Raw genomic sequence first — 26,556 nt, forward strand, 5'->3', positions numbered from 1 at the left:
TTCAAGACTTACTGTGTAGTAGGAGAGGAGCCCCGCATTCTCATCCAGGACAAAGAATCGGTACTGCCATCCCTTCATCACATTTGTCCACTTGCTCAGTGTCCCCTCTAGCATCGTACTCATTGTAGCTGCACCCGGCCAGGTGGAATTTGGGGACTATTATTAAAAGTCGCACACACAAGTGCGCTGCAGAAAACAAACACACGGAGGCCCCACGACTGTGGCAAACTTTTTTTTTTTCACCTAGTCACCCTCCACTTTAATCCCGCATTTATCGAGCTTTTTGCTCACTTTTCACCTGATTTCTGCACTAGAGCACTTCCACAGCCAACACTCACGATACTCCGACAACTTTTTCACCAAAATTCTACCAATTTGTTGGAGAAAATCACCAAAACAGGGAATTTTGCGTGAGGATTTTACTCACACTTGACGTCTACGGACATTCCTACTGACACTCGCCCTATCACGTGACTGCGGATGTGGTACTAGAATCAGGGGAGCCAAACCGGTTCGCAGATGTCGCTGCTGGCAGTAAGAAATAAAATTCGCATGAACCGCTTAGATTTGAAAAAAGCAACGGCTACTTCCACGTGGTCCACAAAAAGTAATTGAAGCGCAAGCAAATTACCAAATTATCAGTAAAAAGTCACAATTCCCATCTCAATAAACTTTATTCTATTGATAGGAGACACATCAAATAACCAAAGAATTAAAATTAAAGCACTTATAGGGACTAACCACAGCAATTATTTTCCAGAAAGTGAATCTTTTGTGCATTTAGTTTCACGCCAGGAATTAAAAAAAAATAGTATAAACGACTAGAAAGATTTATCGCATTTACTATTGATACGTCTTACATTTAATCTGGATTGGGTGAATAGAAAAAAAAACTTGGTGGAGTGATTTGCTGTGGTGAAAATTATTTTAGTCCCATTTTCTATTTCATTTTGCTCTACTCAGCCTTTACAACATACAAAACAGGATATACAATCCCCTCTACGCCTCTATCGCCTGCTCAACGATATTCAAGGAAAACTCCTCCTCGTAGATCATGTAGTAGAAATATCTAGCCACATAGTACAGCAATATCCCCATAATGATGTGCTTGCAGATTTTGTCCACCCACCACATTCTGCAAGAAAAATAATTCATCAGGAAAAAAATTACAAAAGAGGTTCTGATGAAATTTTGCCCTTACATCCTCATGTGCCTCCTAGCAGCTGGGAGAGTCTCTTCCTTTTCGTTCAGGATGTAGATACGAGCTGCCTTGATGCAGTTCTCAAAGTACGCCATCATATCGAGATCCTCGGCGTCTATCTTATACATTGCCTTCTCTCGACTGTTTATCACGGTTCTCAAGTACTGTACATTAGAATTATCAAAGTCCCACTGATTATTGGCGTAGTACTCAAACACCTGAAAACCCTTGAGTATCCTCTTGTGCACCCTGATCAAGCTGGAAGGAGAATAATTGAATGACTTCAACATTAACTCTTTCGCGTCATTAGGGTCATATATGACCCGGGGAAAAAACAATTTTTTTGACAATTTACATTAATTGAAATCTATCAGTTTGTGCACGACATCATAATAGAAGGATGTAAGATTCTTGGCTAATTTTCTCAAGACTCCAGATATTCAAGAAAAGAAAATATTTGAGATCAAAAATCACTAATTTCGAATTTTGTGAAATAACCTTTCTTTTTCAAAATTTTTTATATTAATTTTTTTTTCAGCAAAAATTTCTTTAGAAACATAAAATAGAATATCCAAAGATTGTATATTGCATATTTTGATATAATAAACTACTCTCAATTTTCCAGAAAAGCGTGTAGAATTTTCCGGGTCATATATGACCCTATTGTCGGCAAGGGTAACAGTGTTTTCGTCCCAAACCTATAGCGAACTATAGTTGGGACATTGTTTTTCTTTGTGAAATCCAGAAGGAAAATATCTTGCTCCTGGACATTTCATCTTATATCTAATGAATTATAACATATTTTGCAATATTTTAGAGAGTATTCTGCAAGCATCTCATATTGTGCAATTGTATTGTGTGTGATAAATATGGGGATAAGTTTATTTTTGCCAAATACCACTCAAAATATTGTGACAGTGACTGTTCAAGGGATTACCAGGAAGATTCCTTGAACACCAGGAGTACAGTGTTCATTAAGACAATCCAGTTTGCCATGGTTTTGGTCAAATTAATAACTTCAAGCAACAAAACTCTTAGAAAGCCCATGATATAGATTTTGAAAATGGTATGTATACTTCCCTTGCCGACAATTGGGTCATATATGACCCGGGGGTTTTTCCGAGTTTTCACGCAATGCAAATTTTTTTTCCTCTCTAAACTATTATATTTGATCATAAAGCATTAGGAAAAACTCAATTTTACATGAATTCATCTGCTGAATAAAAGTGGGACGCGAAAGAGTTAAAAAGTAAAAAAGACTAAAAAAATCATCAGTTGAACACCTAAATCGTAGATTTAATTTATACTAAATTTGTTCAAACACAATAAAAAAAAACTAATTGCTTCTTGTGAAAATTAAAAGAAGATACAGTGGGACCTCGATAGAGTCAACTAATTATTTCCAGGCCTGTTGACTGGTGATTCCAACAATGGTTAACCGGTTTCGAAAAACCGGTTAACCGCCCTATTCTGGAGACGGTTTCAAAACCTGTTTTTAGAGATGAAACCGGTTTAAAACCGTCTCTTTACAAAAATTTTAAAATTTCTCTTAAGTTTAATAATGATAATAATAATAATAATAATAATAATAATAATAATAATAATAATAATGCTGGCACAACATTCCATGAAGGAACAAGGCCTTCCCGCAAGGGGAGTTCTAGACACGCATTATTATTTTTTCTTGTACGGGATGAGGTTGTCAGTCCCAGCCCCGTGGAATCAAGTGCAGTGAAGCTCACTGGTTGCAATCCGAACATCTTTAACGCCAGAAAAATTCCTGGTGACCTAAAGGGGATTCAAATCCGGGACCGGGACACTTGCATCATAGAGCGAGTGCTCTACCACTTGACCCATTGAGTGCCCAAAAAAATTGTTAACCAATCGTTAATATTGATAACCAAAATTGCATTTCTCTCTTGAAGAATTTTCTTCCGTTTCTGAGGTTAGGTCCTACCTTAATCTCACATTTTAAAATAACCCCAAATAAAGTTTAAGTTTATTTCTTAAAAATAAAGATACACTGCAAAATATTTCTTTGATTTAGTGGGAACCTGAAGTAAAATATGATTCTAAGTGTAATCTGTAGTATTGTAGTATGTTAATAATATTTTAAGGATAGTAGTAGTACTGAATTTCCTGTACGTTTCTTCCACTCTGGAAAAGAATTATTTGCTTAAAGGTTATCGAAAATTATTCCAGGACTTCCTCCCTTGAATTATTTTATCTTTCAAAACTTACTTAAATACTTACAAGACTAGAAAATGAATTGTATACTGAGAAAAAATTTGTAAACGATTTAGTACAATCTTGTAAAATATTGTTTTATGTGGAAAAGTAACAAGATGTTTACCTATCGCTGACTTCATAGAGATTTTTATTAAATCTTGCTATCTTTTAACTGCATATCTTATTAGACCCAAATTCACCAAGATTGTTACACAAGATTCTTGTAAAATTTTTATCAAAATCTGGCATTTTGTTAGTTTCTCCTCAACCAATGGAGTACAAAACAACAAATGTTTCCTTTTATTTTAATTCTTTTTTTCTAAATGCTTATGCAATTTTTTCTATGAAATTATTTTTGAATTTTGTGTAAATTATAATCATGTTTTTCATGATAAGTATATAATACCAAAAATTATTAATTAATAGATTTTCTGTAGAGAATGCCATTAGTCCATTCCCGATCGAAAAATATGGAATTTTATGTTGAAAAAAGAATAATTTTGACAATACTTTTACAAGATTTTACTAAAAAAAACTTTATAGCGAATATAGATAGCAAAAAATCTTGGTACTATCCTTCCAATATTATATTTTTATATTTTTGGAAATATTATTTTTCTTCCACGATTCAAATTTTCTTAACTTAAGTTTAACAAGATTTAACTAGTCATAGGATTTTGAAAATAAAGAGGAAAACTCTTTCGTTAACTCTATAATTTTTTTTTTCCATTTTCCAAGATCTAGAGTAAAATTTAAATATATCCTCATTAAAGATTGTCAAAAATGACAACGTTTATAACCAATTTATTTTAAGAAAAATAAATTGTGTGAAAAATAGTTATTTTACATTACATTACATCTTCATGTTCTGAAAAATTGTTCAAAATCCCATAATCTAACCCAAAATTTGAAAACGGTTTTAAACCGGTTAACCGGTTTCAGACCCTTCCAAAACCGGTAAACCGTTTATCCTAAAAACCCGGTTATTTGGAATCACTACTGTTGACTCCATTGGATTCGGTGACTCTATCGGAGTACGAAAAAAATCAATTAAAATGTAAAATTTTGATATAAAGGAGTATTATTCTATGTTTGTACTAGATAATTGATAAATTTAACACTATAGTAGAATATTTTATTAAAATTCTACACCAAAAATGTCCAAAAAAGTTGTATGTTTGGGCAAAAGTTGGAGATTAAGAAAATTTGTAAATTATCTATGGTTAAAATTTGAAGCCTTTTTGGGCATCTTTTATTTCGAAAGGTATCAAATTATGAAATTTTCAGCTAGCCATTTTTTTGGCCAAGGTTCTTATATTGATCAAATTTGAATTTTTTCTTGCCAAATTGAATTTTTATTGTCCAGAGTCATTAAAAATCGATATTTCGAGTGATTCTATAAATAATCTAAATAGGATAAAATGATATAAGTTGGACAATTCGCCGGTATAAGTTGGACATGGCTTTTTTCTTGATAAATACAGTACAAAAATGTGTTTTTAAGCACAAGGAACCAAATTATAAAACTAAAGCATTAAAAATATACAAATAAAAATGAAGTACTAAATTTATCAAGAAAAAACCCTGTCCAAATTGTACCATTGCATTGTCCAACTTGTACCACTTTACCCTAATGGAAATTTTCTCAAAAAAATTTATTGTAACTTTCTGATGCCATCAGTAAAGAATGGTAAAAAAATCAGTTTATAAGGAATCCTTTGAACAAAGACAAAGACGAATTAGAACTACAAAAACTTTTACCTTTCAGTCAGCCGAAGTATTTATAAAATATAAAAGTAATAAATATAAAAATAAGACGAATAGAAAAAAATCAGAACTCCTAAAGATTTAGTTTTCATTTTTTTTATAAATTTAAAATTAAGATTGATGATAGGTTACGGGTATCAATTACTCATTGTAAAAAGCTTAAAAATCTAGAAAAATCTAGTTTGGGGTTCAAAGATCTTGTCGAGTTATTGAAAATATTTTCATCATCCATCTTTCACGCAAATGCCGAATTGAATAAAAAATCCACGTTCTTGGCAAGGTATCATGTTTTTTTTATAATTCTAATGAACAAATGCTGTCAAAATAACTATTTACAAAGAATTATCCCGCAGACAAACTTGCCAAGTTATAGACCATAAATATTAATAGAAGTTTAGTCACGATAATCACGATAGTAGCCAAGACGTTTTCTAAAATAAAAAATTGTTGTTTTGAGCGATTTTTACTCTTCGCAAAAAATACTACAAGAATAAAAAAAAGAAATTCACTTCACAATAATTACGCGTTTTTGCGATCCATTCTACAAAAATTCAATTCAATTTTCTCGTATACTCATGGTTGAATTTCAATCACCTGAATTAATTTTAAGCACTTCCTTTTTTTGCCCAAAAAAAAAGAAACTCTGTGAATAGCAATGAGGTGGAGAAAAAAATCAAACTCACACTGGTTTGTATCCCAAGCAGAAGAGGAGAGCATCGAGAACGATTGCAGGAAGGAAGTGGTAAAAGATCATGCAGAAATTGTGATAGAGGCGATTGTTCTTCATTGATCCTCCTGGATACCAAAGAACACCATTGAGTGGAATCTTTTTCGTGACGATCTCACGACCCATCTCAATCACCTGATTCCATGATACTTTGATCTCTGCTGAACTGGTCACATTGTAGATCCTCCTCGAACGATCACTACAAAATTGCGAGATCGTAACTGATCTTCGTATAATAGCAAATTTTTTTTTTAGACTCACTTGTTCTCAATGAAATTCCACGTAGCCAGAAGCATACAATTAACAGCAATGTCCACGGGTAAATAATCACCATATCCATCACTGTCGCAATACATCGTTCTGATAACACCCTTACCAGCTCCAATCAGGAGTCCTGTGAAAGTTCATTGATATATCATATATTCCGAAGAAAAGGTGTAGGGTCAAATATTCACTTTTGGCTCTTCTCTACTTTCAAGCCAGATTGATATCTTTTCGTCCTTCTCTGGCTTCGCGGAATGTAACGCAAAGTTTGTGCACGAAATTACGCACAGATAGTTGGACACCGTGTCAATTTTGATAATATTTTCTTGCATTTGCTCTTCAAATTTGAACTCTGATTAATAAATTCTTATCTTAGATAAGTTACTCTAGATCTAGATTAAGAAAAATCGTGTTTGAAAAAATTTGATGCAAAGAATTTAAATTCTATGACCGTTAAAATATGAGTTTGAAAGCGTCTCTCCACTGAGAAAAAAAAACAAGGCTACGATTAACTCTTTTTACTCATAACTTTAACACTTTTTAGGTGTAAAAATATATCAACATTTTTTAATGTTAATTTTACACCTTTTTAGAGGTAAAATTAACATGAAAAAGTGTAACTTTAACCCCCAATACACCTAAAAAGCATAATATTTACACCGATTGCGGATCAATACTGCAGAGTAAAATAAACATTTCCGGAATGTTATTTTAACTTTCTCGGATTTCTCTCACTCAGTGTCCTTATCTCAATAGATTTTTTTTTCTTTTCACAGCAATCATTATAAATCTATAAGGAGCTAATTACATTACATGATCTGATCATTCTCTGTACTGTATTTTTAGTATATTAAAAATAGGCTATTCAAAATACATTTTGAAAAAAACCTTAAATTTTTGGGATAATACGTTCACTAACTATTCCCAATTTAATCGAACTAGTAGGAGTATGTTCATTTTTCCAGTAAAATTTTTCTAGTAGAATTCCAGTCCACTGCCAAACCGATTTTAGATTGAATTAAAAAACACTACATTTTTAATTTTAAAACAAGAGACTGGGGACTGGGAGACTGGGGCAAAAAGTCACAAATCGAAAAATTCAAAATTCAATATCTTCCAAGGTAAAAAAGATAGCGGCTCAATTTTTTTTCTATAGATAGCCTCCATAGACCTTCTTTAATGTCGTAAGTTTCTTAGAATTCGAACAAGGAATTTAGAAAATAAAAAATATTGAAATTTTTAGCCCTATTTTTGAAATATTTTCCTTGCAGAAGATAACCATTATTACCTACTTATTTTGCAAAATTGATGCACTGCACTGGTGAATATTAGGTGAGATTCTTAACAAAATCTCACCTACTATAATCCTAACAAAATTTCATGTCGTCCGATCGACCTCAAATTTGGCCAAAATGTGTTTCGCCACTTCCTGATTCCGATTATATATGTGGCTAAGTTACGTTCCCGGCCGGCCGGCCGGCCGGCCGGCCGCTCTTTGGAGCTTAATAGCTCCTAAACTAAAAAAGATATCGACTTGCGGTTTTCGGCAAAGGTTATATATCGGGTGAAAATTGCAACTTGGTGCATAGACCCCCCACCCCCCACCCCCCCCTTCCGCCATTTTGAAGACCCCCCTTTTTTTGTTTTCTCAATAGCTCCGCCCCTATGGCATTCAGCGGACTCAAATTTTAGTATATTATAGCTGGGCCTTAGAGCTTTCCATCAATATCAAACTTAAGGTCCCCCGACCCCCCTGACCCGAGCTATAAGGGTCCAAAAAAAATTTCTTAAAATGGCCATAACTCCGGTTCTAATTGTCAGAATTTAAAAAGTGAGGGCTTTTTGGAAAGCTCTCGTGAAATGCCACTTCCCCTTCTAACATCGTAAGTTCATAAAACCACCGATAGGTGCGCTTTTTTTAAAAAGAAAATTTTTAAATCTTAAAAGTTAAATAACTCAAAAATTCCATTGTGCATCGGGCTGAAAATTTAGTATGTTGTAGCCGTTGATTATACCTATCAAACAAAAAAAACCTTAAGTCGATCCATAACCCCTGACCCGAGCTATAAGGGGTCAAAGTTCGAACATTGACCGGCCTCTATCTCCGGTTCTAATTAACATAGCGACCTAAATTTTACCTTTTTGGTTTCGTCTCGATAAGCACTTTCAGATGGAAGTTCAAAAAGTCACCACAGGTGGCGCTGTGATAGCGTCAAAATTCATCGAAATTCAAAGTCACTTTTCTCAAAAACGGCATTGTGCAAGTTAATGAAATTTTAGTATGTTGTAGTCCAGTCTAGGACGTTTCCAAAATGGTGCGTATGCGCGCTGTGGTTAAAACAGAACCGGAGATATGAGGGGTCAAAGTTCACGAAATTCAAAAAATCATATCTCCGGTTCTATGTGACCGATTTTGATGAGTGATGGCTTAAACGAAAGATCTCACCAAATACTACAACTTTCTAGAATATTTGAACTTCGTGGGACCAACACCAGGGGCGCCACAGTCGAAAAACCAATTTCAATATCACATAACCTCAATTATCTCGACTGTCGCTAAACCGATTTTGATGATTACTTCGACACAATTGTAGAACACATTTGTCTCTACATTTCGTCCATACATCATTTTCCGCTCAGACTACGCTATCACTCCGATTTTGCCGTTTAAGTGTGAAAAAAATGATTTTTCCCATAAAAACGCTTTGAAATCACTCAGATGCCAATTTGACTGCCTCTACTCCACCAAGACACTTAAAATAGGGTTTTAAATGGAAAGTCCCACAAAATACAACAATTGGTGCGTAAGCGCGCTGTGGTTAAAACAGAACCGGAGATATGAGGGGTCAAAGTTCACAAAATTCAAAAAATCATATCTCCGGTTCTATGTGACCGATTTTGATGAGTGAGGGCCTAAACGAAAGATCTCACCAAATACTACAACTTTCTAGAATATTTGAACTTCGTTGGATCAACACCAGGGGCGCCACAGTCGAAAAACCAATTTCAATATCACATAACCTCAATTATCTCGACTGTCGCTAAACCGATTTTGATGATTACTTCGACACAATTGTAGAACACATTTGTCTCTACATTTCGTCCATACATCATTTTCCGCTCAGACTACGCTATCACTCCGATTTTGCCGTTTAAGTGTGAAAAAAATGATTTTTCCCATAAAAACGCTTTGAAATCACTCAGATGCCAATTTGACTGCCTCTACTCCACCAAGACACTTAAAATAGGGTTTTAAATAGAAAGTCCCACAAAATACAACAATTCTTTGATTTAGTTGAAGCTCAACAAATGACTACTTGGGGCACTCTGGATGAAAAAACGAGTTAAGAAACAAAAAACCTCGCTTATCTTGGCTTCTGAGTAATCGATGAGATCATGTTCTATGGGAAAATTATAGAGAACATTCTGGTCTACATTTCATCCATATATCACTTTTCTATCAGTTCATCCAAATCCTTGATATTTTGGTTTAAATACAAAATTTGTATAATTTCACGAATTTGATTCAAGATAACTGAATGGCGTCTCCCAACTTCAGCTCTAAATCGAATTTGCATGCACTCCGAGTTAGCTCACGTTAAGAATCTCACCTACATAAGCCGGTTAGGATTATCTGTCCCTTTTCTAAATAATTTGGATTTTTTGAATACAAATCTGCTATCTATTTTAGAATTTCACAAAAGTTCTTCTCTCAAGAAATCTTTTTATTAAAAATGGCCACTTGGGGTAAATAGTAACAAAAGGTATAGAGCAAAAAGTAATAAAAAAGCGAAGCAATTTCTGATGTCTCACGCCGAAAAGAAACGTCATTATCATTTCATTATCGTTTGCATTGGTCAAACGATTTGCAATCTTTTGTGTGTTTTTTTCTAAAATAGCTTCAAAAGCGCTTTTCTCGTTTTCTCACTTTTCTCGCAGAGAAAACGGTGTTTTATAAAGGTGTAGATGAATAAATTTTCTATGAAAATACCCAAGAAGCAAAATAGCTGCCTTATAGAACCAAGTATTAAACAAGTCTTTTAGTGCACTCTTAAAAGACTTAAAGTGAGAATTTTCTGTTGAAATTCCTATAGAATCTCTTAAGATCCTTAAGAGTGCGCCACTTTACTTATAGTAATCTCAGTGATGGAACTAAGAGCGTTATAAGCAAATAAAAAGTTTTTTGGTTCTATAGTGTCTTACTTAAGGAATTCTATAACACTATATTAAGAAAAAATTGCTTCTTGGGTATGTCCTCTAGGTTTTTTTTCTTCAAATTTATGAAAGCCCGTAATGAAGCGAATCAAAATATGATAATACCCAATGTCTGGTACTATTTGCCCCAGCATTTTTGAGAATAGTCACAAAATTACCTTTTATTTAGAAATTGGCTCGATAAACGTATTTCCTTACAAAATAGAGGAAAATTACTTTCACAAAGTTGTAGAGCGGTAAATTTCCTATAAAACTGCGCTAATTAGAAATTTTTGAAGCACTCAACAAGCTTGTAAAAAAATAAAATATCCATTTTGTGACTTTTTGCCCCAGTCTCCCCTATCAATAATTAGCAAGAAGTTTAAGCATTTCACAAAGAATCTACCGTTTTGGCTCAGATCGATGTTGAACAGATTCAAAAAATTATTATCTCAAAGCTTTAAAAGCATTCCCAAAATTATACAGCAGTCAAAATTGAATTTAAAACAGAAAATTATTTTACCGATTCAGCATAGATTTATTAGCGGTTCATAACCGATTAAACGGACCCAAGTTATTCTCGAAATTCGTAAGTCTTTCAAAAAATTACAGCATTTCCACAATAGATTGAAAATTATATTCTCTTGGAGTATTTTTAACACGTTTCATTGATTTAAATCGACTTCGATCAATCGATCGGTTACTCTATATTTTTTTATGATAAATATTTTTTTGTTGAATTTTAATGCAACCACTCACTGAATTGATTTCTAAACTTAATTTCTAAATAAACAATTTTAATTTTTAAAAAGCAATTTTGTTTGTCTGGCAAATATTTACGAACATGACAACATTTTTCTGTGTGTTTACGAACATTTACGAACAAATGTTTGTAAAAGGAACAAAAAGTGCTCGTCGAACGATCATTTTATGAACAATAATTTGAAAAAAATAGTACAAAAATTTATGAGCATATTTGTGGGTTATACGATTAACGAACATTTCGTAAGTCCCCAGTAGGAATTCATAAACATTTACAAAGAATTTTACATATTTTACACAATATTTATTTTCTAATATTTATTTGTAAGGAGGTTTAGTACAAATTCACCATGTAATTAATATCGCTTTTTACACTGAAGAGGAATCCGAAAAAGTTAAAATAACATTTCGGAAATGTTACTTTTACCCTGCAGTATTGATCCAAAATAGGTGTAAACATTACCCTTTTTAGGTGTATTAGGGGTTAAATGTACACTTTTTCATGTTAATTTTACCCTTAATAAGGTGTAAAATTAACATTAAAAAATTTTGATATATTTTTATATCTAAAAAGTGTTATAGTTCTGAGGAAAAAATGTTAATTGCACCCTCTTTTTTTCTCATTGTAGGACAAATGCTTAAATTTTTGCTAAAAAATTTGTTAAAATAATATTGATAAAAACAGTAAATTTGTAACTAAATAAACCTCAATTCTTTGCTTAATTGTTCAAAAAGGGCTCATTTAACCATATGGCAAAAATTTTACTCTCCTTTTCGTTACGCTCTTTTAAAAACTTAACTATTTAATAATAACTGGTTTCACTGAAGAAAAAAAATCATTTTATTGTTTTTCAACACTGTAACGATCATTATAGTTTTTTTCCTGCATACTGCACAAAAACCCAATCACAATACTGAAATTTTACAGCCAATAAATGTTGAAATTCCATAAGGTTTCATTAGAAATTATGATAATTTGCAACTAATAAAAATTTTAGTGCTGAAATAAATATTCAATACCATTCTAAATTACAGCTTGTAAGTGATCTTCGGTATCGTTCATTAAATAATCTTCTAAATTAGGTACTTTACTTCTTGCACAATTATTTTCGTAAGACTAAAAAAAGATTTTTTTTGTTTTAAGAGGGGAAAATAATAATACTTTAAAATTGCGTAGATCACAAAATGATCTTCAACTGGAGTTCACGCAACTAATGAGATAATTCAAGGGTAGAACGAATTATTGAAAATGATCTTGTAGAAGTTCTTCAAAACAAGCCAATAAAATAAAAAAATATAAAAAATGTACCTGTGGGTCCATTGATGTTATCTGTCCATCCGGGTAGGGGATCACGATAGATTGGAATGACGATCGATGGTCTAAGGATCACAGAAGGTAGTTCATCCATCGTCTCCACCACAAGACCCTCTCCCAGAGCCTTTGTGAAGGCATAAGTGTTGGGCAGTGAGCCTAGAATCTTATCTGTCATTGCATCCACAACAGATTCATCCAACCACTCAACGCACTTGATGATCTTATGCGGATTTGCTGGTGGTTCATAAGGTTTCTCCAGCAAATGTTTCTCATGGAGATGACAATAAGCTGTGGAAACGTGACACAGCATTGCCAATTGCTTGCATTCTTTAGCCAATTTGATCATCATTTTAGTGCCTCGTGTATTGAGGAGAACAGCCTTCTTCAGTGTCTCATCGAAGCGAATTGTTGCAGCACAGTGATAGATAATCGAGACTTCCTCAATCAATATTTGACGATCTTCAGGACTAATACCCATATCAGGGAGAGTAACATCGCCTCCAATCACTTGGAATTTATTCATGAGATTATCCAGGCCATGAGTTGCCTTCAAGCCATCAAAAAGCTAAATAAAAATCAAGGAAAGAAAAGAAATGGAACTTCTTATTCCTTGTTAAATGCTAAATCCGACTCAAGCTGTTTCTCAATTATGCAATTTTATTAATTTATTGAAAATATTTCTGATTTTGATTAGGATACTTTAAGCAAAACTCGAAAATTGAGTATTCTTTCATAGCTGTCAGACATTTTTCCACTTGAAATAAATATAATATTTAAAATTTATAAAAAAAAACAAGTTTTAAGCATTATTTACTTGCAATTGAATATTTTATCCCAACATAAATTAATTTAGCTCTCTTGCGTTTTCTGATTGACTCAACTTCAGAATGGTCAATGGAACAAATATACTTAAAAGGAATAAATATTTGTATAAGGATTATACAAATTAAAAAAATAATTGTCAATTTAAGTTGATTTATTCGATTTTTTCTTTCTAATTCTTTTAAGAAATCCAAACTTACAAATACAGACCTAAGGCTTATCCATATAGCTTTACTACTCTAATTTCTTATGAATCAGAGTTTTTTTAAAAAAATTAAATTCAGGGTTGGATTATTAAAGATAAATGACCTATCTCAGGTTCTCAAAATCAATAAAATTGTTCGCTATTTAAGATTTGGACACCTTCGGGAACTGAGCTAAAACTCTTGGCTGAAGACCGCTTTCGATTCTGTTTTAGATAATATTCAAATTACAAAAGTTTCGATTCGAATGCCTAGGGCTTAAATAGACTCAGGATAATCGTCAAAAATATGTCGCGTGTAAAATTGGCGGTACTGATAAAAATCCCATATGGGTCTTAATCTAAATCCCAAAAATTGAAATTCCGAAAAGGCCAAAATACTGAACGCTAAAATCTTAAATGGATCAAAATCCCAAAAAGGCGAAAATCCTTAAAAAGGTTTAAGGTAAAAATCCTTAAACGGACCAAATTATACGGAGGATTGTGTGCAATGATTTCTCAAAACACAGAAAATTTCCCTTTGCGTCCAGTAAATGCGGGTAGAATTCTGGGAATAGGTATGACACATTTAAGAATTCGGAGTTTTGGCTTTTATTTTGGATCTTATAAGGATTTCGACCCATCCGGAATTTTGGTTTTCCGGATTTTAGCTTTCAAGATTCTAATCGGGATTTTAATGTACAATGAGCAAAAATGTTTGAGTGGTGGTCTATGTGGCGTACATAGACGAGACATTTTAAGGGTAATGGTGTAAGTTGAAAAACTTCCGAGATCCAGGACAATATTCGCCGGGGCTCCTTTGTAAAAACGTCTTTATCCTTGCGAAAATATACTATTTTAACATCAAATTACTTAAGATTAACTAAAGTGATCTTCATGAATTTCGTATGGAGTTAGTGTACGACTTAAGCTTTTAATCCATTGCTACCCCATCAGTTAAAATCATCAGTTAATCTATAAAAACTAATTCCAAAGTATGAATATTCTAAATCTCCTTAATTCTAGTAATATTGACTGAATGGATTAAGATTTTTCTAAAAAAGTTTTTTTTTAATGGCGTAGAATTTACTCAAATCTGAATATCTATTTTGCAGAAGTTTAGTAAGAAAAGAAGAAATAAAAAATCTCTAAATAATAAGGAATCTCTCTAAAAAAAAATCCAAAATTCTATAAAAGTGTTAAGAGTTTGAATAATGAAAAATATGGATGGAATAGTTAATGAAGGAAACAAATTTGGAAGTTGATTAATTTGTCGATTTGTCATTTAAATTCTAAAGAGAATATCTTTGAAATACTCCAAGGATTTTTAAAGATCTTTTAAGCATTAAAATTAAGGTAATAATATTAGGTGAGATTCTTAATAATCTCACCTACTATTTTCACAATGATTAAGAAAAAAGCCTTAAAATTACTTAATTTAGTTTGTTCATATAAATTCTCAATTGATTTGAGGATTTTAGCAAAAAACACCACCTTCAAAATAATATCTTTAACCACTTTTATTTGCATAAGAAAGGTTGTTGACTTAAAAAAAAAAAACTATTTACAATACTGGGTCATTTTGTTTAATAAAAAAAAAATAGAACGATCATTTGTCAAAATTGATCTTCAACTCAAAACATTTCAATTTAACCTTGAAGATTATACAAAAGCAATCTATTTTAAAGATCTTCAGTTAAATCCAGTTTCATTCTAATTTTACAATCAAATAAAATTTCCCTCGAAATAAAGCCTTACTAAAAAACAACTTTTTATACGACAATTAATTATGAATGATCGTTTTTGTTACATCACACAGCAAAGGCAGAAGAAAAAAAAGTGAAAGAATGTAATAGGTGTTGGGAAAAACGTTCCGCTTCAGTGATCTCCGTTTCGTGATTTATTTGAGTTTATTTCAAATTTTTACTATTTATTCACTCAATTAACACAAGACATTTCTCTTTAATTTTCCATTAACTTTGAATTCTCATTGAAACCAATCGATATATCTGATGGGCTTTGATGTGTTGAAAAAAAAGAGACTTGTTAACTACAAAGTGTCTTTTTTTTAAACAATCAATTACTTAACAAATTGCTCATGAGCACGAAATATTTGTAATTATTGTAAATTAAGGGACTAGAGCGGTGTCTATTGCAAAAAAAATGTTACAGTTACTCATTCACTTGGAATAATACTAGACTAATTTTTTCGATTACAACATCAATTAGAATTGCAATATTTCAGTATAGAATAATAGCATAATCATATCTGAGATTCCTCCTAAATTACCATAATCTCGCAATATGTCGAGAAATATCTTGTAGAGAATATAATAAACAAAATTCTTTGTAAGATAAACTAATGCATATTCAACTTACAATATTCGAAAACATGTCAATGAGTCTCTGCTTCGGATCCTTTCCCTTTTTTGTGCGCATCAACAGATAGATCTTCTTAACATCAGGACATACTCTCAGAAGCTTCTCAATCAGCACCTTCCCGAGGAATCCTGAACCACCTGTGATGAATATTGAACGGTCCACAAAGGTCTTCGCCACACGATCTACCTCCATTGCGACTCAGCCTGCAAGAAACATGTGTTCCATTGAGAAAAGAGAAATTTACAATGTCTCGTAGTTTTTTTTTTGTGACTCCCTCCCCCCATTGACTTTTTAAGTGAATAAGGCCTTTTTTCGCGTCTCGCCATCGTACCAGACAACAAGAAGACCTACATTACGCAATGGTGGATTGATAGTGAAAATCAGACAAACTGTTGCACACAAAAGAGGTCAATCAAGGTGTATAGAAATTCGTCTGCACTTGGAAAAAAAAATTCAATCTCAATTTAATTGCCAGCTCTTTACAAATAAACGAAACGTCTCAGTAGGGGAAAGTACTCTCCCTTCGAACGTTCATGCCTTCAAATAATGTGATTTTTTTTATTTTTCCTAAGAGACTTACACATTTCTACTAAATATTTATTAGCATATTATCAGTTATTGATAATTATGTCATAATTATGTGTTAGTCTCTTAGAAAACATAAAACAAATTCAGATTATTCGAAGGCATGAACGTTCGAAGGGAGAGTACTTTCCCCTAGATGTGTTTTAAAAGAGACTGCACCTTTATTTTTAATAACTAAATTTATTTGAAAATGTTAGTTTTTTCTTCAGGACAAAAATTAAGAAATTTAAATTTTTATTTCTTTACTGTAAGGTTATGTACCGAACCAAAAAAATTTATGGTTTCGTATGTGTAGGAAAAACGAGATTCTTTAACATTTTGTAAATAATTAGTTCATATTTAGTAAAATAAATCAGAAAATCATTTAAAAAATGAATTTCGTTAAAATTTATATTAGATCTTGAAGACTTTAACCTGCATTACATTGACCAATGTATTTCCTACAATTGTTATTATACAAACCATACAAACAATTATAATAATATGGTTATTAAACAATAATCCTATTTATTTTTATAAGAATTTGTATGAAATATAATATGTATTTTTTCAATTAAAATAGAAGAGACACTGCAATATTCGATTCAATTCAATTTAAGGTTATGTGCAACATAACCTCACAACCTGATATTGATGAGTCGGTAACAGACGTAACCACAAAACCGATTTGAACAAATCTGACCATTTTACAAAAATTAATAATAAGGCTATCAATTGTTTTCTGTAAAACTAAAAAAAATTAATTAAACAAAAAAAAGCTTAAAATTAATTTTCATAATTTTAAGCTGTAACATGAGCTTCAATTTAAAAAGAAAAAGAATATCTAATGCAAATGATTTAAGTTGAGTATTTTTTGGTGTCAAAATAAAAGATTTTCCATTCTAAATTATGACTCAGTAATTTTTCTGAAGACAACATTTGATTACTATAAAACACTTATTACTATTAATATTTATGATTTTTATTATAAAGATCGATACATGTTAAAGAGCAGAGATGTCTCCCTTTACTTTAAATAAATCATGCAAGTTAGCAAAAACAAAACAAAAAATTTGAAGAACATTTCCAAATTATCGACATTTCAAAGAATTGAATCATGTCCTTATAATTTCGAATGGGGAATTATATACCAAGCTCGGCTTAAAATATATCCTGGCAGAAAAAAAACTAGTTTCAAAATTAAAGAAAACTTAAACAACTTAAAGTAGTTTTAAATTCTCATTTCAGTTTAGTTAGTGAAAGAAGAAAAATTTTAGTTTTTATTCATGAAAAAAAATTTATATTTAAATTCAAATCAGCTAATTAAAAAAAAATAAAAAAATATATTTTAAAATATTTATCCGAAAACTAGAAATATAAGTAAAGATTAATCATACAGATAGACAATTCATTGAAATCGTAAAAATAATTTTAAAAAATATATGAAGATAATTTTTGAAAAGTCAAAATAATATTTTTATAATAGAAAAAGAAAATCTTCTCAAAAATTAAAAATGATGTCTTGAAAATATAAAGGGAAATGGTGAGCGTCGGGGAAAGAAGGGTCAATTCAGAAAATTTTGATTTTTCCAAAGGTTTCGGCTCAGACTCCAAACCTTCCTCTTTCTCGTATTGTCATAAAGTCAGGAATTTCACAGGGCATGGGATTCAGGGCACTGCACTTGCTTTTTTTTGTATATTTTAAATAAATAATGGCTAGTTCACATTTCTTAATATTCTCTTAGGGTTTTCTTTGGGAGACTGAAGGTGGTTTAAAAGGTGAAGAGAAAAGCCCAATTTCAAAGGTGTCTTAATTTAAATGTGTCCCATTTTCCCCTACTTCTTCCCTGGAAAATTTAATAAATTTCCTTGAAAATAATTTCTTTTTGGAAAGCTAAAAATCCCCTGCTTTTCATAAGTTTTGATTGATAGAAAATGACAGTAAAATACTTCTCTAACTGAAATTAAATTTTAGAATATTGTATTAAGGTAAAGTGTCCTTAAGTCGACCGGTTCCTCAATTCGACCGGTAGAGTTATTTATTTTATTTATTTCTATTTGCACTAATATTTGGCGTATGATCTATAACATTATTAGGTCAATTATTCCATAAATAAATACGAATCAGTGACAATTTTATAGAAATTCACCATTAAAACATTCAAATATTGACCACCGGTCGAGTCGAGAAACCGGTCGACTCGAGGGCACTTTATCTTACTGTAATTCAAAACTTGAAAATTTTTATGTACCCAATAAGCACAGTTAGCTGAAAAAAGGTGCGTGTTCAGAATATTTTTACTAAATCCATCGGCAAAAATGTGCTAACCGGTTAGCAGTCTCCAAACAAAAAGTGTTAAATTGGAAATGGCACTGTCTTGAGAATTTTCGTTTAAGAATTCAGAATTCAGCTGAAAATATTTATATTTTCAGCTGAATTGAAATCGTTTAGCATTTGGTACTCGTCAGGTAATATCGGTTTTGATGCAAAATGGCTAAACTGTAAATTTCTCCGTCTGTGAAGTAAAATGTCCTGGGTTTGAAACCCCTTTAAGTCATCAGAAATTTTCTAGTGTTAAAAGTTTAGAATCGTATCTATCAGTGAGCTTGAATCAAACAGTAATAACTTCTAAACAACAAAACCAAAATTTCAAATATTGTTTTTTAGTCGCTTTCTGAAGTATCATATAAAAATTTTGAAATTTCGGATAACGCAAAATTTCGGACAAACCAATTAAGTTTTTAGATAAATTTCCTAAAAATTAATTTTAAAAAATCTATTTAATAATTTTTAAACTACTCTAGAAGTGTATGTATAATAAGTTATAATTAAATTATCCGAACTTTGAAATTAATTTAAGCGGAACTCTGCGTTGTCCGGTATATCACTCTAACTTTAAACTTTTAGTAATATTTTTCAGAATGTAAGATGATCATATTTTTATACCGAAGATTTATTGCAGGTTTCCTTACACAAGATTTCTCACAATTTAATTAAGACATAATATTAATAACTGAGATACCTAATTAAAAAAAAACATAAAACACTTTCATTACATATTGGTTTCATATTCACTGAACATGATGTAATATTACAAAATATCTCTTTGGTGACTCCTGAAAATTCCACCTAATTAGTATGCACTAAAAACACTCCCGTATTTCACTTAGATGAAAAATCAATTGCACAACAAATTCTCAGATTCTTTTTTTTCTTGAATTTTATGCTTGTCTAAAGTAGACCAAAGTAACAAAGAAAAAAGGCTAAATCGAAATAATGTTGGAGTCTCAAAAGTCTCTTAATACTTGTATAGCTCGTATAGTTCATATGTACAACACTTGAAATATCTATCTTGGTGATGAAATGTGCAATGAGAGAAACATAATAATTCATGTAAGTTTGTATTATATGCACTTTGCATTCGTGTGCAAATTGCTAAATTTCCACAAGCTGTATCCAATGGAAGATGGAAATTCCGGTCGAAAAAGACGCAAGAGAGGGATTTTTTTTATTGGAAAATTGTGCAAGAAGTCATCGAAACGAGATTCCACGATATGCGCGCGCGCAAGTCCAACTTTGAGCTTCCATAAGCTCTCTTGTATGAGAATTGTGCCAATTTCTGCATGGCCTTGCAAACGCAATTTCTTCATACCCATATTGAAAAATATCTTCAAAGTTAATCACACCAATCAACTTGCAACTTATGGACTTTTATAATGCATTTTCAGTATACTCTTCATTAATTAACTTCTGAGGTTTTCGTCCAAAGATCGTGCTAAAGATATTGTTTTTACACCAGTTTATACCAGTTTTTCGATTGAAAGCTGTTTTTTGTATTTTTCATCTAATATTGATTCTATTAGGGTTTTCTTTTTATCTAAAATTTAAATCTGATTTATTACAGCTTCCCTGTCAAGAAGTCTTGTTTTTGCAATAGATAAAATTGCTTCTTTAGTGATGATATTACTTTATGAAGTGATCATTACATTGTTATTCATTAAAACGTGCTTCTGTTTTTTTTCTTATTTCCTGGCATCTTTCTCTGTAAGATTAAAGTATTTCCCCATGTAATTACACGCCAAATTATTTTTTATCTTTTTTAAGTATGATTATGCCAATTTTTCTCCGTACGTGTCGTGTGTGCAGAAAAAGGCGACGCATAGTACGGATTTCCCGCCAAAATAACGTCATGAGAAATCATGCAATTTTCTAGGATGATTTCCGCTATCAATTGCACAATATGACACACTTATTTTTTCGGTCAGTCTCAAATGCACGTTTTTACCTCACCTCTCACTTCTATACCACGAGATTATTTAACAGTTAGTATTACTATACGTCTAATGTTGTCTTCAATGGTTTTGTTATTACGTGAACTTTCACTTTTTGCGCGGTTCTTTTTTTTTTACATCGCAGCTCTAAAGTCGCGCGCAACTTACAATTGAGATTCTTGTATTTAGGCCAAATGCAACACAAAGTATCCACCAAAAGGTTGACTTGAAGATGCAATAATAAAGTAATCAAATTGTGAGAAAATGAATATTTTTGCAATTGATCACACAATACACTAAATTTAAATTTAACTCACTATTATTTTTCAATTTCTTTTTTTGTCACGCTTTGAAGGAAGAGGAAATAATCCAAATGGTGAGCAATTCCAAGAGTGGAATGAACACACAAGATTCACTGGTATGAAAAAAAATGTCCCACGTGAGAGACAATGCCAGAAAAAAAAGACTAAACAGCTTCAAGTCTCAATGAGCACTGAAATACTTGGAGTCTACGCAGCTTGTTCAGGAGTGTCTTGTGCGGCATAAAGTTTTCTGAACACCTTTGGCGGGGGGATCTCCTACCGATTCCTTCACTGGAAGTCAACTATTCCACTCAGGTGGAACAACTACAGTCAAAAGAGGCCTTTTGGAAGTATTTGAATCTTTTTATTACTTTTTCACTTACAACATAATTTATCTCACATCACCTGAAGCATTAGCAGCAGATAAATTGTGCAATAATTCCCTCCCTACCATTATTTACTAATCAATTAATCTCATCCACTCTTTATATATTCAACTCCATTGATTATTTCAAGTTCAATTTCCCCATAATACATCATTTAGCGTGACAATTACCACGTGCAAATTAAGTTAATGAGCCTATTGGAGACAGGAAAAAACTACTAATCAAAATTTTGGAAGTCACTCTTCCGATCAAGGTTTAACATTTTAACCTCAAGTGCGTTATAATAGAAGAAAGCCACAAGTTGTCCAAATACCACGCAAGTTGGAAAGGTCTCCCGAAGAGCCCTCAAGCAAAAAACCAATTTAACATAATTTTAAATTCTCACGATTTCAATTGGCATTAAAAATATGATTAGACAGCGGGCATAGCGTCATTCACTATCAACAATTGTGTTTTACTTTCGATTTCGTAACTCCAGGAAATCTACATAGATTTGTATTGAGAGAAAAAGACTACAAAATAATATGAATTACGTATTTCATAGGAAGGAATTCTCGATTTAGATTTTCTAAAAAAAATATTTTTTTAAACAAATTCTTTTAACATTGAAATAGCTTATACCGTTTTCATTCTTTAAGGCCTAAATAGACTCAGACTGATCCTCAAGAATATTTAGCCAATTTAGCCTATAAAATTTTGCAGTACAGAAATAGATAAAAGAAATTTATGCTCAGGTCTTCTAATCGGTGATCCTAAACCCTCAATGTATGACAGTTTGGGATAAATCTTTACTGTAAAATTTTACAGGCTAAATATTCTCGAGCATCAGCCTGAGTCTATTTGGGGCCTTAGGTTGGTCACCAACGCTGAGACGGTTGTGGCCGCTATTACTCAAATATGAAATTCGTTAAGCTCTGTTTCTCTGAAAATATATGTCATAGAGACACTACTCTATCCACTGACTCACTTAAGGCTGCCCAACCGATTCATAACCGATAACTAATTCTAATCCGAAATTCACTTATACTACTCCTAAGGTATTTTGGGGATTATTTTAAGTGATTTATAAATCGGTTGCAAACTGGGAATGAACCGGTTATAAACCTATAAGTAATTTTTGTCCGAAAATCAATTCTATTACTCTAAAAACTATTTTGGAGGATTTGAGTGATTTATGAATCGGATCTAATCGGTTGAGAACGCAGTAAACTAGTAAATTATGCGAAAATATTTTTGAGGTAGGTATAGCATTTAGAGCAATTCGCAAAGCCTGGGACCTTTTTTTACAGTGTTATGGATGAGTAGGAGAGTTCATACGAATGACTTGTTTGTAATACGCTAGAGTATATCCTCCACTGTGCAAAAATATTTCAACATTTTTTAATGTTAATTTTATACGTTATTAAGGGTAAAATTAACATGAAAAGGGGTTACTTTAACCCCTAATACACCTAAAAAGCATAATATTTACACCGATTTCGGATCAATATTGCAGGATAAAAAAAACATTTCCGGAATGTTATTTTAACTTTTCTGGATTTCTCTCAGTGTCTCACTCATCAAGCTCTATTACTGCTCGAACTCCACGGAGAGAGCAGTAGATATAATCCCTCGATTTTTTCATCCCCCCCCCCCCAAATTACCACCTTCCACCCCCCGGAAACCACTTTTCTCAACAAATCTTCACGTTTCAGACGATTTTTGAGAAATGTCGTCACGCTGTTTGTCCGTCTGTCCGTCTGTCCGTTCGGCTGACGCCAGCTCTAAAGGCCAAACGGTAAGAGATAGCGACTTTGGACCTTTGGGGACCCCCCCCCCCATGAGTTGACCCAAGGAGTGTTAACATGCCCCTCATTTTCCCCTCACCCCTCCCCTTCCCCTACAAAACTATGTTTTTTGGGATTGCTCAAAAACGCATAGTGAGATTTTTTTCATTTTTGGATATGTTTTAGAGATTACCTTGGCGGACATTTCGTCCTTAGACGAAAATACCGTTGAATAATTCCTAATAATGGTTTTTCAAGGTCAAAGGTTAAAAAGTCCCTAGAGAGCGCATTTATCAATCGAATGGGGTCATGTTTGGGCTCGTTGGAAAGGTCTTGGAATTTCCGACAAAACTGAACCGGTTCCAATCGATTTTGAATCAGTAATGAACCGGTTCATAACCGATAAAAAATTTTTATCCGAAAATCAATCCTATTACTTTTAAAACTAGTTTGGGGAATCTTTTCTTCTTTCGAACCGGTAAACGATAAATGATGCGAAAGTACTTTTGCGGTATAGCATCTAAGTCACGAGTTCGAGCATTTCGCAAAATCTGGGACGCTTTGCCACCCCTTTTTTTACAAGTTCACTGATCTCTGCTTCAAATACCGCGAACGCGCAATATTGTTCCCAAGAACAGAAGAGTCAAAAAATATATGATGATTGTTCCTACGTTATAGCGTGATATGTTTAAAAAAGTCTCCCAATTAAATTATCATGACCTTTTAATTTATTAATAATCTTTAGTCGTTGTGAGACTTTTAACCTATGGTTGGTTTAAGACTGTGGCTCGGGAGGTATTTTAAATATCCCAAAGTGAAATATTCTTTGTACAGGGAAAATTAAAAAGTTATGAACCATCTTCTTTATAATCTGTTTTTATTAAAAAGATTTTTACTGACGATTTTGTGTCAGATGTTTTGCATAACAGTTACAAATGCTGGGAAATTCCCGTACGTGTTTGTATGTAAAAATGAGCTTTTGGTATAACCTTTTAGGTAGCTAGGCAGGGGCCTAAGCTGAACATGTCGATGTCGACACTTATCACCAGAAAAATCTCCATCTTGGAATTTTAAAGGTTAAAGTTCATCCACCCTGGAGGGCCTAATTTTCAACGGATTTGATTAAATTTGAATGTTTTTGTCACAATCGGTGATAGATCGGGACAGTAAAGATAATAGCTCTATTTCAAAAATACTATTTATCGCAATTTTTTAGTCTCTTGACTCATATAAAATTCAAACGGTAAGAGGTATCGGCTTATGGATTTCGATGACCCTTCTAAAATGACATAATCTCGAAGCTAATCTTTTTCTTTTTCCCTCTCTCCTTTCATGCGTTCCCTATGCCCATACAATACGCCAAAAATTAGATTTTATTAATTTTTCTCCAAATTGGCCCGAGCGATTTCAATGATTTTGGGATATGTTTTATAGTCCAGCTGAAATTTCGTCCATCGACACTACCAGATAAATCGCTATCTTAAATTATTTAAGGATAAAGGGCTAATTTTCACCGCAGAGTTAGTATATATGGGCCAATCCATCTCAAGACGACCATAGGGGTACCCTTCATGGTCTTAGATGTTTTTGAATTTTACATATGTTAAAGTACACGATATAATAATATACCCCTATTTTTTTTTCGTCTGAAAAAAATTCCTGGCCGGAGATACATGGCGTCAAAGATGGCGCCTCGCGCTTCATTCCTCAATTGTGATTTTTAGCAAATATTTTAAAATGCTCTATTTCGGGAACGGGTTGAGATTTCTTCTTACTCTTTTTTTTATTTGAAAGATAATTTTATACTCTTTAAAACGATATACTTGATTTTGCATTATCTGCTTAAGTTTTTTTGTAACGGTCTTTTAAAAAAATTTTGAAAAAATTTAAAAATTAATTTTTCTCAAAAACCCCATTCTCAAAAATTTTGATTTTTTTTACTGTTGATCAGTAACATTGAGTACTATATTCCCTGAAAAGGCGAGCTTCCACTTTTGTACTTACTTTTTTTAAAAATATTTGAAAAATTACCATATTTTCAAAATTAAAAATAACCAGTTAAACTCAAAATTTTGAGTTCAATTTTTCAGGGAATATAGTACTCCACAATACTTTGAGTTAAAATAAAATAAAGTTGAGAAATTTTGAGTGTAATAGGGTAAAGTGATACAAGTTGGACATAGTGTTATAAGTTGGACATGGCTTTTTTCTTGATAAATACAGTACAAAATTTGTTTCTAAGCACAAGGAACCAAATTATAAAACGAAAGCATTAAAAATATACAAATAAAAACGAAGTACTAAATTTATCAAGAAAAACTCCCTGTCCAACTTGTACCATTGCATTGTCCAACTTGTACCACTTTACCCTACTGACATTAAATTAAAATAATGTAAGATTTTTTTTTTAAGTTTTTACTAAAATTAATCACAATTGTCAGGACTTTGAAACATAATGGAATATCATGATTTTCATGCAGAATGTACAGTTTTTTGAATGTATTCAGTTTAATACACAAAGAAATTGGAAATATTCGATTTTCAGTGACAATACAATTTTAAATCTCTTTAAATTTATGGTAAATGTACAAGTTCAATTTTACTCTCATTCACTGCTTTAACTTATAAGTGACCAGAAAAAGATATATTGCAATTTTAGCACCTTTAAGACATAAAATCACAACACTGATCATCGGAATGAATTATTGAAGTTCATAAATATCCCTTCGACTTCTTGCATTGAGCACTCCAATATTTTAGTAAAGTGAACAAGTTTAGATCTCATAGAGACCTGAAATGCATCAAGCCGAAGTATTTCTTAATTCCACACACACATAAATTTAATGCACATATATAAAATTCATTGAAGCAGATAATAAACAAGAATGGTACGGAACAGTCACCAAGAGTGGATTGCATCCACAAAATTATATGTAATACTAAAACAATCTTTTTTTTTTTGGTCTTCTTTCGACACTTCACTTGAGAGATTTATATCGTCTGACTATTTTTCACACTGCAAAATCTTTCGAAATGCCTATATGAAATAATAAATATATTGTCTTAAGTCAACGAACATGCTTTAAAAGGCTGCTATAAAAATTTACTTTTCCACCTTGTCAGACGCACTTTTTTTTGTGGTCTGATGCCTAATCTTCTCATTGATCCATGGCCCCATTGAGTCACACCTATCTTCTAATATATTTATTGTTTTAATATACAATGTTACTTTTGGCATAAAAATATTATGGATGTTGTTTTTTTTTTCAGTGTTGTGACACGTGCACAAAGAGAAATTTACAAATTGATTAATTTTGTAGCACTCTCATTCTTTTTATTCTTATACCATGATGCGTAGGAGAACGTTACGCAATCAAATTAATTTTTTAGATAGACAATTTAGAGAAGGTAACATCAGATAT

The 26,556-nt window shown here is 32.2% G+C and overlaps 2 protein-coding genes across 5 annotated transcripts in view; both read right to left on the minus strand.

The window, feature by feature from the left end:
- The window catches only part of LOC129803980 (oxysterol-binding protein-related protein 9), a 44,574-nt gene extending 44,065 nt beyond the window's left edge, over nucleotides 1–509 (minus strand). The window contains exon 1 of one of the 4 annotated variants that reach the window (XM_055850889.1): nucleotides 13–509. In XM_055850889.1, coding sequence (XP_055706864.1) covers nucleotides 13–123 — 111 coding nt within the window. In that variant the 5' untranslated portion in view covers nucleotides 124–509. The remainder of the gene's footprint in view (nucleotides 1–12) is intronic. The other 3 variants (XM_055850887.1, XM_055850885.1, XM_055850888.1) reach the window with 3 other exon arrangements.
- Nucleotides 510–655: 146 nt separating this feature from the next.
- Nucleotides 656–21,176, minus strand: LOC129803981 (putative fatty acyl-CoA reductase CG5065). Its single transcript, XM_055850890.1, has 7 exons — nucleotides 20,998–21,176; nucleotides 15,842–16,047; nucleotides 12,454–13,024; nucleotides 6,186–6,318; nucleotides 5,881–6,123; nucleotides 1,202–1,459; nucleotides 656–1,135 (listed from the first exon to the last, which is right to left on the minus strand). The coding sequence occupies exons 2-7, from the start codon at nucleotides 16,034–16,036 to the stop codon at nucleotides 1,000–1,002; spliced, it is 1,536 nt and encodes a 511-aa protein (XP_055706865.1). The 5' UTR covers nucleotides 16,037–16,047; nucleotides 20,998–21,176; the 3' UTR covers nucleotides 656–999.
- Between the last annotated feature and the right edge of the window lie 5,380 nt (nucleotides 21,177–26,556).

Source organism: Phlebotomus papatasi, chromosome 2 (genome assembly GCF_024763615.1).
Source record: "Phlebotomus papatasi isolate M1 chromosome 2, Ppap_2.1, whole genome shotgun sequence".
Lineage (NCBI taxonomy): Eukaryota > Metazoa > Arthropoda > Insecta > Diptera > Psychodidae > Phlebotomus > Phlebotomus papatasi.

Excerpts from the sequence above, each read along its gene's own strand:
- LOC129803981 (XM_055850890.1), bottom strand. The coding sequence starts at position 16,036 with ATGGAGGTAGATCGTGTGGCGAAGACCTTTGTGGACCGTTCAATATTC. Across the intron at positions 13,025-15,841 it reads TTGACATGTTTTCGAATATT|CTTTTTGATGGCTTGAAGGC; the intron begins GTAAGTTGAATA and ends ATTTTTATTTAG. Across the intron at positions 1,136-1,201 it reads GCTAGGAGGCACATGAGGAT|AATGTGGTGGGTGGACAAAA; the intron begins GTAAGGGCAAAA and ends TTTTTCTTGCAG.